At 34.3% G+C, this 18,905-nt stretch overlaps 1 protein-coding gene across 3 annotated transcripts in view; it reads right to left on the reverse strand.

Annotated features, from left to right (window-relative positions):
- LOC116996510 (CUB and sushi domain-containing protein 3-like) overlaps positions 1-18,905 on the reverse strand; it is a 614,657-nt gene that overhangs the window by 389,829 nt on the left and 205,923 nt on the right. For all 3 annotated transcript variants that reach the window (XM_033060271.2, XM_033060262.2, XM_033060252.2), the window contains exon 6: positions 3,775-3,887. In XM_033060271.2, the coding sequence (XP_032916162.1) occupies positions 3,775-3,887 (113 nt within the window). The remainder of the gene's footprint in view (positions 1-3,774; positions 3,888-18,905) is intronic.

Raw genomic sequence — 18,905 nt, forward strand, 5'->3', positions numbered from 1 at the left:
TTACAAGATCTTAAACAGAAAATTAGGAAAATACATTTAATTACATTAAAAGTGTCTTTACAAAAAATTATGTAATACCCTAGGTTTTCTTTCTCTTTTTTTTTTCTTTTTTTTTTTTTCTTTTTTTTTTTTTTTGTTGCTGTGGGATTGTTTTATTCCCATAGGTAACTCTATTTTGACTTTGCAGTGCATCACTTTTGGTCTTCTTTCCAAATGTCTAGGCCACAATAGCTTTAGATATTACACTGAAGCTCAGCCATGTGAGGCTGCCTTATAAAAGAGAATCTTAAAAAAACAGTTTTCATAAACATAAGAGAACAGAAGAGAATAGACTGCAATTAGTATAAATGCCAGGGATTTGGTAGAAGAGGGCTATAGGGTGAACATATCACCTCTCTTTTCAGCAGGCAGAGCTGTCCCATGCTGGTCACAACTGGTCACATCTGGCTCCACAAAAGACCAACCATAGGACACAACTGAGTCCATCAGTATAATTTGTGACATTTTTATGAAGATGTATTTAAGATAAGACAATAAACACTGAGGAAAAGGAACAAGGTCAGAGAATGCATGCTCCATTCCAGAGCTAGTAATACCCTTAAAGGGATTGCAGCCCATGGATAACCCACACTGGAGCAGATTCTTCCCCTAAGAGACTATGGCCCATGGTCAATGCACATCAAGGCAGAATTAATGAGCAAGAGGGAAGAAATGGCAGAAGAAAGGAATGAGAAATGAGGAATAGCAGAAATCAATTCCTACACTTTGACCTGAACTGCCTGCACTGGGTATCACATCACCAAAGAGAAAAAGAGCAATCTGTGGTGGAACGGAGGAAAGGGGAGTGTTTGGAATGAAGTTAAGCTTTCAAGAAGGAGAATAAGGGTCTTCATAATTTCTTTACTACTTGTCTTTGTTTTTCAACATAATTATGAAAGGTTTTGTAATAAGGTTATTTTGTCCAGTACAGTAGTTAATGAGTGATTTTCCACATCTTCATGTCAACCATGAAACTTTTGACTCTTGTTCTTCCTATTTTCTGCCCTATTGTATGCTGAGGATGGAGTGAGTGAGTGGTGGTGAGAGGGCTTCATTGCTACTTAGGGTTAAACCACAACCCAAATGCACTAACAAAATGTGCACTAGTTCAAACAAAAGCAGTAAACCAAGGGAGTGATTAGCTGAAAAGGGTACTGCAGTGCCACGCAGTGACAGTCTAAAATTATGCAATGTTCTGAAGTTCAGAATTTGAATGAAGTCCAGGTCCTTTAAGATATGTAATTGGCTAAAGAAAATTAAACCAGAGGAAGTACTAAGAAATTAGTAGTTCTGGTTATAGTGGTACTATGTAGTAAATACCACGTTTCAGGAAGGGAACTCAGAAAGAAGTCAATTAAGCAGGGGAAGGAATGACATTTTGTCAGTTACTACTGTGTAGTACTCTGACAAAACAAGCTATTTAAAGAATTAACAGATTGCCTCTCCAAAGTAATGTAAAAATAAAATCTTGAATATAAAAAAAAATAAAATAAAAAAAGCCCAACACTTGTACTACATGGTGCTTTGCAATACATCAAAAAAATTTATTAGTTTTCTGGTTTTTGGATCACTCAAGTCAGAAAATAACTGAGGTTAAAGTTTGAAAATTTTCATTACAAAAAGGCTTACATTTATCTCTAACTGAAAAATTTAAAGTTACGGTTCTCAAAAAACTGAAATATTTTGTGCTATGCATTTAATGTGCATTTTCTAAATGTAGGAAGGTTTTTCTTAATATATCCCATCTCTAGAAGTGTTCATGGCAGAGTTTGAGCAAACTGGTCTAGTGAAACTTTCCCTGTACATGGCACAGGGGTTGCAACTAGATGATCTTTAAGGTCCCATCCAACCTAAACCATTCTATGATTCCATTATAGTTATCTGATTTCCTTACACTTCAGAAACTACACATCCTCTATTATCTGATCATGCGTTTTTCTATTTTCTACTATCAAGGTTATATTTATTGATCATATAGGCTTGAGTATGCACATTTAAGTCCTTTATATACTGAATTATTTTTTTACTGCCTACATTTTATTTTAGAGTTACAAAAGATATTTTCTTCTTTTTAAGGACGGTGGGATGCTGCAGCATCTGACAACTTAGCATTTAGTCCACTTTAACAAACTTTCAGCAATACAACATTAAAAATTAAATGAGCAAACCAAAATAGTAAAAACACCATTATTTAATCACTACATTCTTAGACAGTAAAGAGAAATAGAAGACACACAACATATTCAAATCTCCCACACCTACCAACTCATATGTTTTATGGGTCTTGGATAAAACACATTTTTAAAAATAAACATAAGCCTGTTCTCTTTCATTAGCTACTACCTCACATTTTTGGCAGGAATGTATGTATGTTAACCTTGAGACATGGTTTGTTCTTTTTTTCTCACTAGTTCAGAAGAAACAGCAATCCAAAACACTTCACCTAAATCACCAAAATACTTATCACATGGTTTCTCTGTTGTGGGGTAGATTTATTAGAGACAATGCTAACTTTCTATCTTTTTACAGTCCCATAAGCTAGTAACTTCTCCATCAAGAGTGTGGTTTATCATATGTGGTATGAAAGATACCATGCAAAAAAAGAGTCAGCGTTTTTCATAAACCATTATAGCAGCCCTGAAGCTAATTAAGAAAGCTTCTTTCATATAAATTCATTCAGAATACACATTCCAGAACATCTATGAACTCAGGAAGTCCAAATAAGGATATACAATACCTGCTGAAAATAGTAATCAGTTTTTTTCTGTTCTTGTATAGAATATACTATCTGAGGCAATCACATAGAGTCGTAAAATTTGATATGTTCAAAGTTCAAATTAAAACATTGGTCATAGGCTTTTGCTAATTGCAGTTTTTGCATTACTTGACTTATTTGATCAGATTCTGCAAAACTTTATCTAACTATTCTCTTCCTATGTTAGATTTTCTAGAAGAAACTGTAAAAGAAATTCCTGAACTAGATTTTAATAGGAATGCCATGATTTTTTTTTCATCAGATAAATGGAAAAAGAACAAAAACACAAAAAAGGGGTTACTGTTCCCTGAAGATCCATTGATCCACTGTGGATATTAAAAACGATTATTTGCAGTATTACCATACACTACTGACATTTAGCTTTCATTAGCACTTCATCATTAGAATGACCTTGTTTCAAACAGTGACATTCTCAAAATTATGCTTCAGACACTTTCACTCTTACTCAAAATAAATGCTTGTTCATAAAAACAGTGAGTAAGAATCTTTCTGGTTAATTAAACCCCTAATAATGCAAAGCATTCCAAAACATAACAAAAAGTAATAGTGATTAAATGCTACTTTAGTAAATACAAACTTACTCACTGCTTTACAAATATGACTTATACAACTATGGAGTAAATTCCATACTTTAATGATAAAGACATTCTCTCTGCTACTGTTTCACAGTATTTTTCAGAACATTAGGACCATTTTAAAAGTTAAGTACTTGCACAGGTTAGAGTGAAGCAGGTATCTCCTGTAATTTTTTTTGGTAACTGAATTTAGATATACTAGATAATACTGCCCATATTGTAACAGACTGTAATTTGATATAGTAGGCAGAAAAATAAAAACAAACTATACTCTTATGAGGTATTTTTGGTTTTTTTAAGTGGCCCTTCCCATTTCTTACAACTTCAGGCACTTTTTTTTCTAATAAATATAGCCACAATTAAAATTTATTTCTTTAAATGTACCTTGGTAGTGGGCACTAAATCCACGATATCGGTGATTGCTGTCTGTTACAAAATGTAGTCTGAGCCAGTTTTTGTTGCTTATAACTGGAGGAGGTATATTCATTCCAGAGAGCCTGGATTAAAACAAATAAATAAAAAATATTAATAAAATATTTCAAAATTATCAGGAAAACTTTTCTAGTCAAACTAGTATTCATTGACATGCCCTCTGTGGAACTTTTTATTTATTGGTTAGTACCATTTTAACAAGCATGAACAAACAAAATTGTACACTATACCCAGTCAAGTGATGGGATACAAATCAGTGCTAAGCCAGACACTACACAACCATGTTATTGGTCAGGCACAGCACTGTAAAGATGGAAGTACATGGCACTCAGACTAGAAAGAACTTGTGTCTACACAGGTCAGATAATGGGCTAGACAGAGCATTGCTCTGGGCACCAGGGAAAGGTTCATACCTTGTGATTTTTACATTCAAGGGATGGAAGAAGAGAACTTAAGTTATGCAAATCACTATTGAAAATGATAAAACAGACATCTACTTTTCAAAAGTAAGTAATTTACCCTATTTAGGGTATAAAGATAAAAGAAATATTCCATTACTTGTGTGGATTTGAAAATTAGCTATTAGATGTACAAGAAAAGTAGGGAATTCTAGTGAATTGATCCCAGCTAGCAGTCAAGCACCACATAGCTGCTCACTCTCTCCCTTCCCTGTCCCAAACAATGGTAAGGGGAGAGAACTGGAAGAGTAAAAGCAAGAAGGACTCTTTAAAAGATAGTTTAGTAAGTGAAGAGTTGAAAAAAAAAGTAGTGATAGAAAAGCAATCATTTACCACATTCTACAAGCAGATCAATCAAAATAGTCTCCAATGATTAGCAGCTGTCACTCTACTTTTTTTTATTGCTGACCATGAAGTTATATGTTATGAAATATTCTTTTATTCAATTTGGTTCTGTTGTTTTGGTTTTTTTTACCTTCCCAGTATCCTGCCTATGCCAGGTCTACGCACTATGGGGACTGAGGAGGGGGGAAAGAAAGTCATGATGCAGGCACACCTCAGAAGTAGCCAGAACATTGTTATGCTATCAACTGTGGTTTAGTCACAAATCCAAACTACAATAACTTATGGGCTTCAAGGAAAAAAAATTAACTATGAGCCATTTGACCCAGCACACAAAATTACCTGGATTTTTTATTCTTTTGTTTTCTGTTTGTTTTTTAGCATAATGACATTGCTCCAATTATAGTAGTCTTTCAGCTTGCCTGGTTCATTAGGAAACTCTGAATTTAAGCTCTTTTTTGTTTGGGGGTTTTTGTGGGGTTTTTCTTTTGTTATTTTTATTTTCAAATGAGATGTCATGTTATAAAGAAGGAGAATAAAGTTTAGATAGAAAATTCTTCTATCAAGCCAGTAATTCAATACATATTTCTTACCAAAAAACAGAAAAATAAGTCACTTCTTCAGAATATCACAATATTAACCAATGCCCTTCCATTTATAAACAGAATTCTTCCTGTAGTTAAAATAAAATACTAGGCAACAAGTATGCCATTTTATGTTCAGACATCAAGGATTCCTATTCGGACCAATTTTTTAAGTGAAATAAAATCCCAAACCTTACTTAAATAAATAACTAATAAGTTGTATAAGTACTATTTTATAAGGAAGACTTTTGAAATAATAACAGTTTAGAGGTAGCATTCTTTTCATCTTTTCCCACCCACTCTACCTCTAAACAAAACAGGTTTAAGATAACTTTCCAAATTACTAAAACTTTACCAGCACCCTTGTTCCCTCTGGGACTCATAAATGACAAAATGCTTGACTAACACCACAGGCTATTAAAACTCTTTCACATACTTGCAAAAGAATGTTTTTATACTGTGGAAACACACCAGCTCCCACAATTCATTTCAGTTGAACAACACAGAGAATCTAAGTTTTTAAGCCTATAAAATTTACTTCAAATTCTAGATTCGAAGAAATTCAGATGATGAAGTTAACCAAAAACCCAACTGAACAAAGAAAAATATAGTGCTATTAGATTGCAACAGGATGTGGTGAATGCACATTAATCTGTACCAATTAGAGTCAGAACTGTACTAGAATATGTATAAAGTGTAAGAGGTAGAATCCCACACCTTTCAATTAGAAAACACCAAATATTTCTGCATTTTCATTGTGACTTTTATAATGAAACACACTTTCTAACAGCCATAAAGTGGTTTTAGTTGTTACAAATTTCTTGCTACAGATGTAAGAAGTACACTTTGAGACTTATATTTTGGAAGGTGGAGGTTAGTTATCCTTTTTGGTACAGTTATTTCTCTCTATAATGATATTACCCAACGATGCAAGAGGAAATAGTTATTTTTATTGAAATTCTCACTCTATAAATAATTATTAGGCAGTATAGAAATTGAGGAAACAACCTTTCACTGCTTGCATATTTTAGAATAAGCCTATTATTGGAGAACATCTTTCTAAAAAATTGAAATAAAATAAGGCTGTAAAACACATTTCCTAACACACATTTTGACTCATATGTATTCTGCCTATGAGAGGGTTTCTCTTCAATAATCGCAAAACCTTGTGAAAAATAAATTCCAAATTTATTGTCCAAGGGATGATAAAATATTGCCCTAGAACTTTAAATATGTTCACAGTGAAAGACTAATTTTGTTTGTAAAATAGTTAAAAATCGAGTTTACCTATCAAATCAGGTATTTATTAATATAGGTGTACTTTATACATCTATCCTTACATCTATGCTGACTTCTAATTGAATCCACAGCTCCTACAATCTGACTTTTACAGTTCATAGGTTCTATGGGAGTCTTCCCAGAAAGTAGATTTGCAAACTGACAAAATGTATTCTGTTGATATAACTGTCCCTTTTCTCATGTGAATTTATCTTCACAGCAAATTATAAAGCTGTTCACCAATACAATAATACATTGGCAGCCCAACCTACTTCTGTGTCAGCTACTATTCCAAACATAGCTATGCTGCATCATCTACAATATTTTCCTAAAATTCAAAGTAAAACACCATGTCTTCCATAAAGGAAACACAGCTGTCTCATGTTCTTTTATAATTCAAAAGATGTAGCTCCCTCTCAAGCTGCACAGAATTCCACATAGTAAATTTCAGTCAACAGAGAGTAGGCTTCCCTTCTGCAGCTGTCTTTCATCAACTCTTAGAAATGTTCATGGAGAATCTTGGCTGTGAACCAGAGATTTAAAGTACCTTACTACTACGTGTAGTCAACAGCATTGGCTGTTATCTACTGCAAAATGTATTTGAAAAAAGAAGTGCTTATTGAAACAGTGCACCTTTGTTGCTAAGGGATTAGTAGTAGTGTAAAACTGTGCATGAAGATATGTCAGTGAAGTTCCATCAATGCACTTAATTTGTGTGTAAACCACAGTTTACAAAAGAAATAAGGGACTAACATTTTTGAGAATCAAAATTTCATTCTTCTTGCACTTCATCACAACATGCCTCCATTCCCTTCTTATACACACTATTTCAGTAGTAATTAAAAAAAAAAAATCACCTGCTTTAAGCTAATTCTGATCCAGTGAAGTCAACCGGTATTTTATTTGCCCTCAAAATTCTAACACATAATTCCCACCTTATGTTGCTAAGTAGAATTCAGGGTTGGTATGTCTTCTTTTTTTAAGAGCACAGTGCACATGCTTTTTAATTCCAGAAAAGGAACAATATACATTTACTTTAACATTTGAAATGCACACTCTCAGATAGCTATAATCTTGACAAATAATTTAAACATTCCTGTCTTGTTCATGTACCAGACTAGTTTTAATTTCTAAAAGTCATCTAAAACTACAGTTCTTACAAACATTGACAAACAACTGTCAATGCACTGATTGTTATGATGCAATGCAGGCCTTAATTTAGGCAGTCAATATGTCCAAAATATTCCAAAGAGAAAAAAGTTTTGCTTTTAAAAAAATATACAGCAAAGTTTCCCCAAAACTTCTTAATTAAGCATCTAAGCATGGCTAAGGGCATAGATAAATTTCATATATATATATGAACTACAAAATCCTAAGTGCTTGTTCTGATGCAAACTGCAGCTGTTTGGATTCTTTCTCATTAGTTTTTTTTATATGTTGAAATAAAACTACTGTATTAAAAGTTTTGATTTAAAAAGGGCAAATTATCACACATTTTAATAAGGCCTATGCATGTTCATATATGAGCTACTGGGGCTTAATACTTACGCAGCATAATACCCTAAAAAAGAGAGCAACCACCTGTACCTTGAAAGGACAGGAAAGACATACCCAACAGAACCTGATCAATGACCTATCTGGTTTGGTTGAATTATGCTTAAATTAGGCAGTACTTGTATTAAACACAAACTTGAAGCAGCAACCACTTACAGCCAATTGCGTCTCCTGTATTTGCATACAACATATGCTCACTAGCAAAGATTTCCGGGATCCTTTCCTTTGTTCAGGACTGCCTTGATCCCATAAAGTAACACCTCAGGTAGTAAGCTTCATAATAAATATCTTTTGCAAAGGATCTCCCCCATAATGCAGATTTAAAGGCAAAAAGATTAAAACTCAGATCTCTCATTTAATAAATCCAGATCTGTATAGAAACATCCGGTTGTACACTAGAGGAGCAAAGCTGATGCCAACTCAATACTTAATATTTTACTTGATTTGAAAGATCCTGAAGGACTTCATTATTAAGTTAACATATCCCTCCTGTTCCATCAACTCAGATTGTATGATTTTTACACTGAAGTTCAGACACTAACCTAACTTACTTCTTTGGTCAAGCACTAAAGAGTAAGTATTTTGTAGGACTAGGCATATCAATATTTTTTTATGTTTCCAATTTCACTGATGAGTTTAATGGGTCTTAATGGCATTCATTATAGATGTGAGTGGCTGTTGCATGACAGATTTTGTTACTGGCTTTTTTTTTTTTCCTGGAAATGTTCTATCGAAATTATATTAAATCATTTCAGAGCAAGGACACTGCTCTGACCTATATTGTCAAATATCAAAAAAAACTTCACCAACTTCTTACAGTTCTTACAAAATCTATTGCTGTCTGGAACTGATAACTCAGGATTTAAATTTTTTTTAAGATATCACATAAATATTAAATGTTAATAGGCATTTTCAGTTATCTTTGGATAACAACAAAGGTCAACAAAAAGGATAATTGCCTGTAAATTTTGCTTCTTGAAGTATTTCCAACATAAAACAAGTATTTTAAGAGCCGTGATTTCCCTAGAATTTTAATAGTAGTTTAAATTTATGCAGTACTAACATTTATAATATTTGTATGTCTGCATTTCAGAAAAAGACTAAATATGACATCTCAGTTTTTCATTTAATTGTATGTGTGAAACTCAAACTGCTGGTGGGTTGCATTGGAGTTGCTCTTGTGTACACCCAAGTCAGTACACCCAAGTCATTAATTCCCTGTATGATTAAGGAATTGTCCATCTTGTGAAATGGACCGGCTTCAGAAAAGAGAGTAATTTGAAAGGTAATTACAATATCAAAATAAGCAGTTTCCCAGATGAGACTTTAAATGATGAAAACAAAAATAACACAGGAAGCAAAAGATTGATTTGGAAATAAAAAAAGCGTATAAATAAAGAGAAGAAGACGAGTATTGAGTTATTCTTCTGCATTGCCATAATACAATGTCCAGTCACAAGGAATGACAGAACATATCATTCCAATGAGAAATTAAATGGTCATAATTCAATCTTTAAAGAGGAAAGAAGTCTCTTCCTAAAGCAAGCTCCTTCTCAACAGTAAATATTCATTAGAAAAGTAAAGGAAAAATGCTAACACTCTATTAGAATTGTGAGGGTCATATATAACCCAATTTTTAAGTGGTTGTGAAGCTATTAAAAGACCTAATTCTTATGGTGAGTCCCTGAAATATTTATAGCAGGACGGAGCATTTTGTGTATCTGAGAATGAGGACACTCACAAGTTTGATATTATATTAATTTCTGTTTCCATATCTCAGAACTGCAGACAAATTAATGAATTAATGAAAAAAAGCAGGTTTTTATTTTTAGATCGGTAAATCACCACACTTCAAATTTAGACTCATGAGCTATTTAGAAATAAACTAAGAGTTTAGATTGAAACTTCACTGCAATCACTTATTTCTGATTTATTAAAAAAAAACCAAAAAAAAAAAACCAAAAAACCGAAACAGATAAACAGATAAGTAAGTGTTTGGGAAGAGAAGAAGAAAAGTTCTACATTATTTAACCTTGAGAAAAAAATACGTGTTCTGTAAAGTATTTTAATAATCTATTGATTAATTTTAGAGTTATTAATCTAGATAGATAAAAATAATTCACCCTTTGACTCTTTTTGTCAAGTATATTATGATGTCTGAAAGACCAAAGAAAAAAGGACTTTGTTTTAAAAACGTCAGTGTTGAAATATATGGAAGCTTGCCTTTGAAATGCTGGACAAAAGTTGAATTTTAGACTAGAGTTACTGTAATATAAAGCAACTCCATGAGAAGCCTGCATATGATCATTAAGGACATTAATAAAGGTCCAAGTGATGATTGATGAAAGTTTATAGTACTGTGGATATGAAATGTTGAAAAGTGCCAAGATTAAGAAAGAGTTAGTAAATTCAGAAGTTGATTGCTTCCTATATAGCCATATGTTCCTATGCCAAAGTTTTCCAATTAATCTCTTGGCAGAACAATAAAGTATGAGGAAAGGAGTTTTCTAAATACACAAATGTTAGCTCATGATACATGTAATCTTGTATTTGTGACATAAGTAAATAACACTTAAGGTCAGGGGTGTGTCCTGACTGCCTATAGGCCTAGTATAAGCTGCTGATTTTCATATAGATGTCAGGGTCTTAGAAGGAGTCATTTTTCATAAATGTGATGCAAATACCTTATACACAAAGTGACCTTGCACTTACAACTCAATTTCCCTGAGCAGATCATAGACACAACATAAATACACATTAACTTCACTTGGGCTGCACGTGGTTAATGCATGGATCTTTCTACCACACAAGCTGTGATGAGTTGCACAAGCAGCTCCTTGGTGTGCTAATTGGTGAGACCAAACTCAGGGCAGCCAACAAAGAGCAGAGGCAGATGAGTCTGGATGCACCACTGACACGATACACCTGCACCTGGTGCAGGCTGTCCAGCTTAGGCCTCCCACAAAGGCACTGATCCTGTTGGCCCAGAAGCTATGATAAGGTGAACACCAAGAACTGTCACTGGATTTTTTTTTTCCTGCTCATGCTAAATCAAAATGTCTCTCAAGAATCCCAAATCTGAGGGCCTTGGCTGGACAGTGGAGGACCCTGGACAGGTATAAAGATAAATGTGACTGAGTGTTTTCCATGGAGTCTTGCACATTTCTTCCACCTAATTTCACAGCTAATCTAAATAAAACTAAATTGAATATAATCTGTATGTGACCAATACTTCTTTGGGTAAGAGTCAAACTGAATAACTGGAACCATTATCTGTGAGAGGTTTATATAATTTACCTCTCTTAAAATGTCTGAACTTGCTGTTGTCTTTTCAATTCTGTAGAACAGATTCTTATTCTTGCAAGTATTGCCTGAACGGGGAAGAAGGCTTGTCCTTGATTCTTTCTGTTAAGTGTCAATAAATGAACCAAACTAAAAACTCAAAAATATTACACTTGCCCTTCGATGTTCTGCAACAGTATTTGTTACACACAAAATCTTGTTGGGATGGAAAAGAACAGCCAGCCCCATGTCAAAATTAGTATTAGTCCAATCAAGGCTTTAACAGACTAACAGTCTAAATATTGAAAAGTCTCATTATTACTAACAATAACTTCTTTATATATTAAAAAAAAAATTCTAGTATCTATCTCTTTTCTCATGTGTTTTGTTCAAATTTTCAGCGTCCCCCTGCATCCTGAGATCAGCATTTCATTCTTTCTCAAATTTTTATTGTGAATCATTCTGCCTTTCTTCATCTGCTCTGGTGATGCCCCACCTGAAATATTGCATACAGCTCTGGATTGCCCAGCACAAGAAGGACATAAACTGAAGTACAGAGGGGGTCCATGAAAATGATTAGAGGGATGAAGAATGGCTGAGAGAATTGGTATTCCTCAGCCTAGAGGAGGAAAAACTCCAGGAAGATTTAACTGCTGTATTTCAGCATATGAGGGGAGCCTACAAGAAAGCTTGAAAGGAATTTTGACAAGCTCATGTAGTGATAGGACAAGGAAAATGGTATTAGTAAAGGAGAGTGGGTTTAGATAAGATATTAGAAAGAATTTTTTTACTGTAAGGATGGTGAAGCACCACACCATGTTACCAGAAGCTGTGAGCACCTCATCCCTGGGAGTGCTCATGGCCAGGCTGGATGGGGATGCAAGTAACCTTGCCTAGTGGATGATGTCCCTGCCCACAGCAGAGAGGCTGGAACTAGATCATCTTTAGGGTCCTTCCAACCCACACCACTATGATTGTATGACCAGTATCCTGAGATCATCATGATACAATTCTCCTTCCTCAGTCTTGAGTCATCCTATCTGATGCTTCCTAAGCAGAATCTTTGTTCTTCCTCATTAGTTCCCAGCCTTCTCAAGACCGAGTTGTCATAGAGGTCCAACATGTGTTGCACAGCAACTGCTTAGAGTTCTCAAACCTTTGATATACATGATAGTCATATAGTCACTTGACCAGTAGACAAAGAAAAGATAAAAAAAGCTCAGGTTACGACATTTCAGAAGACTTCTAAGAGAATCCAGCTGTCAGATCAATGGCCATACAAAACCTGTGGCCACTTCCCAGTAATAAGGCAAAGTTGTATTTACTGACTTATCAGTTGCTATCAATATAGCCAGATGCACACTAAAGAAATTTGGAGGAACTAGAAATAGGAAGCAAAGAGTTCATTTATTCATGAAGCCAATTCTCATTTAACTTCTTCCCACAATCCTTAGTATTTCATGTAACTAAAGTAGTTAAAATGAAAACCTCAGATATGTTTGCAGTGGTCAAACTGGTAGAAGACTCTAATTGTATTTTCTGTAGTGCATGAAGGGAAATTAGCGTGAAGCTCTGTATGGAGACAAAGTTTAAAATATAAGTGAAATTACTCCCACTTTGCAGCAAAATTAACAACCTCATAGGTCTTACAAGAGAAAGTACAGTAATTTCATGATTATAAGCTACACTTCTGGGTTCTTTGGCCATATATAAACCGCACTGGATTATAAACTGCACTTTCATTTGCAGCGAGGATCTGAGTGCAACAAAGTAACGAATTAGTAACAGTTGCACGATCACAGGGTTTACTGGCAGGTGCTCAATTTGCAAACATTTTTTTCATGGATCAGGGTAGCCTTCAAACGCAACCTAAAAACTAAAAAAATACACAGAAAATTCACTCGCTTTTATTAAACCTGCTGGCCCCGCTCTCACCCAGGTGAGGGGAGAGTGCAGCCCAGGGGTTGAGGGCAGCGGGACCGGGCAGGCTGGGGACCTGCCGCCCCAGGCTGTTGGAGGTGGCAGGGACCGCAGGCGGGAAAGTTTCTAGCGAACAGCGTGCCCACCTGAGTGCCGTGTTGACCCACACCGGTGCCGGGGTGGCCCCGGCACTGGGTGGGCCCCGCTGCTTGCCGGTTGGGCTGGTGCCCTGCCCCGGGTGCTGTGCGGCAGCAGGCGGGAGTGTGGAGCCCGGGCCCGCCGGTGTTGAGGGCTGGGAGCCCGGCAGAGCCGCTCGGAGGGGCCCTGCAGGGCCAGGGAGCGCCGCCACTGCCCCACTGCCGGGGGTGGGCAGGCGGGCTCGCACTTCCGGGCTGACAAAATTCATAACTTCGTCAATATATGGGTCGCTCCTGAGTGTAAGCCGCACTATCAGGTTTGGACGAAAGTTTTAGTCAAAAGGGTGCGGCTTATATTAGTGAAATTATTGTGCTTCTAGACTCTGAGTTTTCCTGAGTATTTGCCACTCTAGTTGCTCATATTTCGATATTACATTGAAATGCAAATATATCTTAAAAGATTTGTTCCTTAAGAACAGAATAAAAATTTTAAATGTTATCATTTTAACTCTGAGTCAGTTGTGGTATTTCATCTTTTAAGGGTAATAATAAGACAGTCCTCAAATGCCTTTAAAGAATAACTCATCAATACAAAGTAAGAGGATAAACATTACACATTTCAATTCAAAGTACAGGTGATCTTTTTCTGAGACCTAACTTCCTCCTGTTTCTTCCCTTTTGAAAATGTATCAAGGTATTTACCAAAATCTGCCAGGAAAGGCTAATTTTACTGCATAATTTAAATATAATAGTAGTCAAGGAATACATGCAGATTACTCACAGAATCATTCACCTTAGCTTCCACCTTCTAATATTAATTACTCTCAATTAAAAAGTAGACTATGGAATCCCATAATCTACTTTTTAATTGAGGGTAATTAATATTATTAAAAAAAAAAAGGGGATTGATAATTGGAAATACTTCAAATTGATTTTGCTATATCAATCTGCACTACTTGAAAAACTCCTTGGATTCAAAAGTCTTCCATTTACAGCTGAAGGAGACATAAAAGACATTTTAAATAAATGTTTCTTCCCTAGAAAATAAAAGTAATATTTTCATTATTCTATGAACAAATATAACTTCTTAATCCTCACGTCTTTGCCTCTCCCTCTGCCTCAAAAAATGAACCAAGTAGACCAGCCTGATAATGTTGGCTTTTACATGGAACAAAAAATATTTATTGTAATATTTAAATTATTTTATTTCACTATTAGTCAATATCAATTAATATACAATATAAATTAATTGAATTGCTTAATATATTGACTAATACACATGAAATCTTTGGTAGAGATAAAAAACAATGATAAACAATGTTTATAAAATTTACCAATATTCTGTGGTTTTAGAATGAAATATCTTACTACTCTAGGAAATTCTGGTATCCTAGTTGAACAGCCAGCTTGTTATGCAGATTTTGCAGACTGGAGCAGATTTTACGTAAGTGTGCCTTACAATAATGATTTTTATTTACTTTACCACATAAATAAAGTATTACTGTAAAAATTGAAGTTATCATAATAAAACTCTTTTGATGACATTTGACTGGAAAGTGATATATTCTAAATTATGCAGTAAAAAGACAATATCAGTTTTAAAATATCTTGTATCAGAGTCTATAATCTATTAAATTCTTATATGATGCATTTATTGATATTAGTGATAATGAGATAATGTTATCTGAGCACCCTGAGCAACTCTCCTGAAAAACATGAGTTCAAAAGTTTGCAAAAACCTCAGATCTAATATCAAATAAAAGATAGTAGGTCACTAATTCACATGTTATAAATTAAAACTGACCTTCAAAGATTGGCTTATAATAATTATTAGAAAGTTAACCAGGCATGGGCAGGTGAAAGCAAACTTAGGCTTCACAAGTCTGCCAGTATTCTTCAGTCCCAGCCCTTAGTACTCATCCTAGCATGACACACCAAACAAACGTTGGGCCTACTGAGGTACAACACCACATGATGATTTAATATTGTTTAAATTTATTTTATCAAGATATACTAGGAAATACCTCATTAGGAAACATGGAAAGATTTGTGTTAACTGCTAATGCAGTTTTAAGGGCTATATAAATGACAAATATCATTTATATTTGTAAATGAATGTCAGTACAAATTTTTTTTTCAGCTAAATAGGAATTCAACCCTTTTCAGCATCTTTATTAATCCTATCTTCAACTTTTGAAAGTTGTGTGACTTTATGAATGCAGGACATATACCATAAAAACAATTTAGTTTTGCACACATAGAAGCATGTGCACACAAGGACACACTGTTCAATTTTTTTTTTTATGAATATTTATTTGTTTTGTGTTTCCTTGATGTATTTAATCAGTCCTCTAACTGGGTCTTTATTACTTAGTTGATATTTTCTCCTATGCCTTCTTTATTTAACCTACAGTATTTTGTACTTCTCTGATGTAAATTTCACAATTTCAAGTTCACTTTATCAGCATTATTTTGAAGCCTATTGCTGTCCTTTGAAAAGCCTTCAAATTGTCATTATTATATTTATGTATAATTCTTCTTCCACTCTCAGAGATATTGGGAAGTATTTAACATTACAGCGTCTAGATCTCATCCATTTATGATGCAACACAACATGACATACAAAGACTAACAAGTAACTATACTTTGTGTGCCTTTTCTCAATTAAGTATACTACATAATTACAGACAACATTGAGTCATTTTTCTGTTAGTTTGTAATTTTAAAAAATTGGTTAGTAAAAAGAATTAAATTTTTTCATTCAATATTTTTTCATCACTTACTCCATTATTTATGCATGGTTCAGAGCTAACTGCCTCTATTACAACTTCCCAAGTGGTCCCTTTTTTTTGCCCTCTGTTATTTTTTTCCACTGAGGAAGCAGTTTTTCTTGTTTTCTCTTTCCCTTTAATGTAGTTACAACCTCTCTCCATCATTGTCTTTTATAACCTTTGGTAATTGTAATTCAGCAACTGTCATAGCCTTTCTTACTGTATTCTAAAAGCTTCTTAGTATTTTATGCTTTTATTCATTAGTCATGTGGTTCTTTTCTCACCTTTTGCAAAATTTCTTTCTGCTCTGTATATCTTTATGACTGCACCGGGAGCTTTAAAGGTCTCATACTATGATCTATATCTTTCTTTTGAAATAGAATAGCCTGTTATTATGTACTTGATATATTCACTTCCACTTACTGCCAGATCTCCTGCAGATTATATTAGCCCCTTCTTCTTTAAAGTTGTTTTGGTATGTTTTTTAATGCCTGATGTCCTTTTCCTTATTATTGATATCCATTTATCCATAAACAGTAATAAAATTCCAGTCAAACTGCCTTAATCTTTCATCTTTTTAGACAAATACTTTTTTTTTTTTTGCATAAAAAAGAAACATCTTACTGTGCCTTTTAATGCCATTCTGCTCTTTTGACCAATTTCCACATAAATCAAATCCTCCTTTTCACCAAATCATCTTTCACATGTATCTATTTTCCAGTTTTTTCAGAATCTAAAGAATGCCTTGCTCTTCTACTTCAACATTCAATGTTGGCAGCACTAGTTTTTTTTTCTTTCTTTTTTCTTTCTAAATTCAGATATTATATTAAAATATAATTAGATAATTTTTAGTTTTGCTTAGCTCAATGAAAACAAATATATATACCTGATATTTTATACAGTACTTTCCATTTTGTTTATTTGATTTAGTACCCAAAGAAAATACCAATTATTTAGCTGGCTGAATACTGTTCTCCCCAATGGCATCTTAATCTGAACTCTGATTTCTCTCAGGTTTAGTTGTAAACTTCAGTTCGCAGTGTTTCTCCTAGATTTTTTTTCATTGGAAAACAGATATATATTCTCTTGAATGACCCAGTTAGCTACATCAAATGATTTTCAATCTGAGCATCACAACAGATACTCCTACCATGAATTTTGAGACACTAAAGCTTAAATCTATGTCCCATGTTTCCAGGTGAACCCAAAGGAAAATCAGAGATCAGTAATACAGGATATGTTACTAAGTAATCTGGACTTCACTGTGCAAAGTGAACTAGGCTATTGAAACCACCAGGTTCATTTTTTACCTTTTTCCTGCATCAATAGCAAGCTTTGCATAAACTAAGAGGAAAAAAAACATAGATCAGACTTTTATTTAAATCAAGTTGCATCACTTTTAAACAGCAACACATATTTGAAATCACAAGTTTAACAATTTAAGCTTAATTTCAAGGAATCTTTATAGAACAGAATAATAAAATGTGCTGCTCTACTTCACAGTTCTGGGGAACCTGTGTTCAAAATCACCAAAACCAGATGGAATGGCAACAGTTCTGTAACACTCCAATTTATGTCTGTATATGTCTGATGCACAAAGTACAGTAATAAAAATAATTTCCAGCACATCTAGCAGAGCTTCTTAGGTAGTGAAATTTTCAGTATAAACTTAACTTTCAGCTACCTAGTTTAAATCTATTAACAGTTGGTGGAAGGTCTGGCTTGTAGATTAATTGTAATTCAAAGCTAAATGAAAAAATAACACTCTAAGGACTGTTAGCCTTTGCTTCTGTCATAATCATCTCTCATTGCTCTCCCATAGGTGCTGAACTCTGCTTTAAATTGCATTCAACACTGTAGTACTTCCTTAATTCCACCTCATTACAGAATTCCCCTTTTATAATTAACTCTCTGGAAACATACCAAAAAATAACCAATACACAGACAGGCAAGGATGCATGCATATTGGGATTGGATCTCAGATTACATAAATTATACAGGATTGGAAATTTTAGTTAAAAGGTTGGAAGCTTCAGTTCAGAATTGTTTTGATGCTTTTACTTGAAAGGCATGGTGTCAGTTACTAAACAGAAAATGAACCTTATTCAAACAGTCCTTCACCTTACCCTTAACTTCCCTAAGGACATTCAGGACGGCACATTCTTGCTCAGAAAATAGAGATGATGGTTTAAGTTTTTTCTCTGACATAAAAAGAAAATGGGGAAAAGAATTTTAATAGCAGTGCAATATACCCACATGAAAGATGTCAAAACCTGTGTTATATGCTTCATGAAGAAAGAGTATGTACTATGGCAGTAGGTAATTTTTCTGCAGATTCAAAGACACTAGTCTGGATACTGAAAAGGCTGATGGAGAAATGTGAAGCTGCCAAAAACTTACTTATGGACTCACAGAAATAACCAAAAAGTCCACTTAGCAAAGAAAGAAGAATGGAGTTCACTTAATTAAGATATATCTTCATTAATAAGCTTTCTATAGAGGATAGAAAAGTAGTTGACTACAAAAAAGCTTAATAAAACAACTAAATAAAGCTGCAATTGAAAGTATGGTTTGCATCTTATCATTCATTATGATTAAACATAGATAATGTCAGGTGAAATCACTTAATCAGAGAATGATCAAGGTTGGGAAACCTTTAAGGGCATCAAGTTCAACCATCTACCCAGCACTACCACTCCAACCCCTAAACCACTAAATTATATCACCCAGAGCCAGATCAGATATTTCTTAAACACC

This window comes from Catharus ustulatus, chromosome 1, assembly GCF_009819885.2.
Source record: "Catharus ustulatus isolate bCatUst1 chromosome 1, bCatUst1.pri.v2, whole genome shotgun sequence".
Taxonomy (NCBI): domain Eukaryota; kingdom Metazoa; phylum Chordata; class Aves; order Passeriformes; family Turdidae; genus Catharus; species Catharus ustulatus.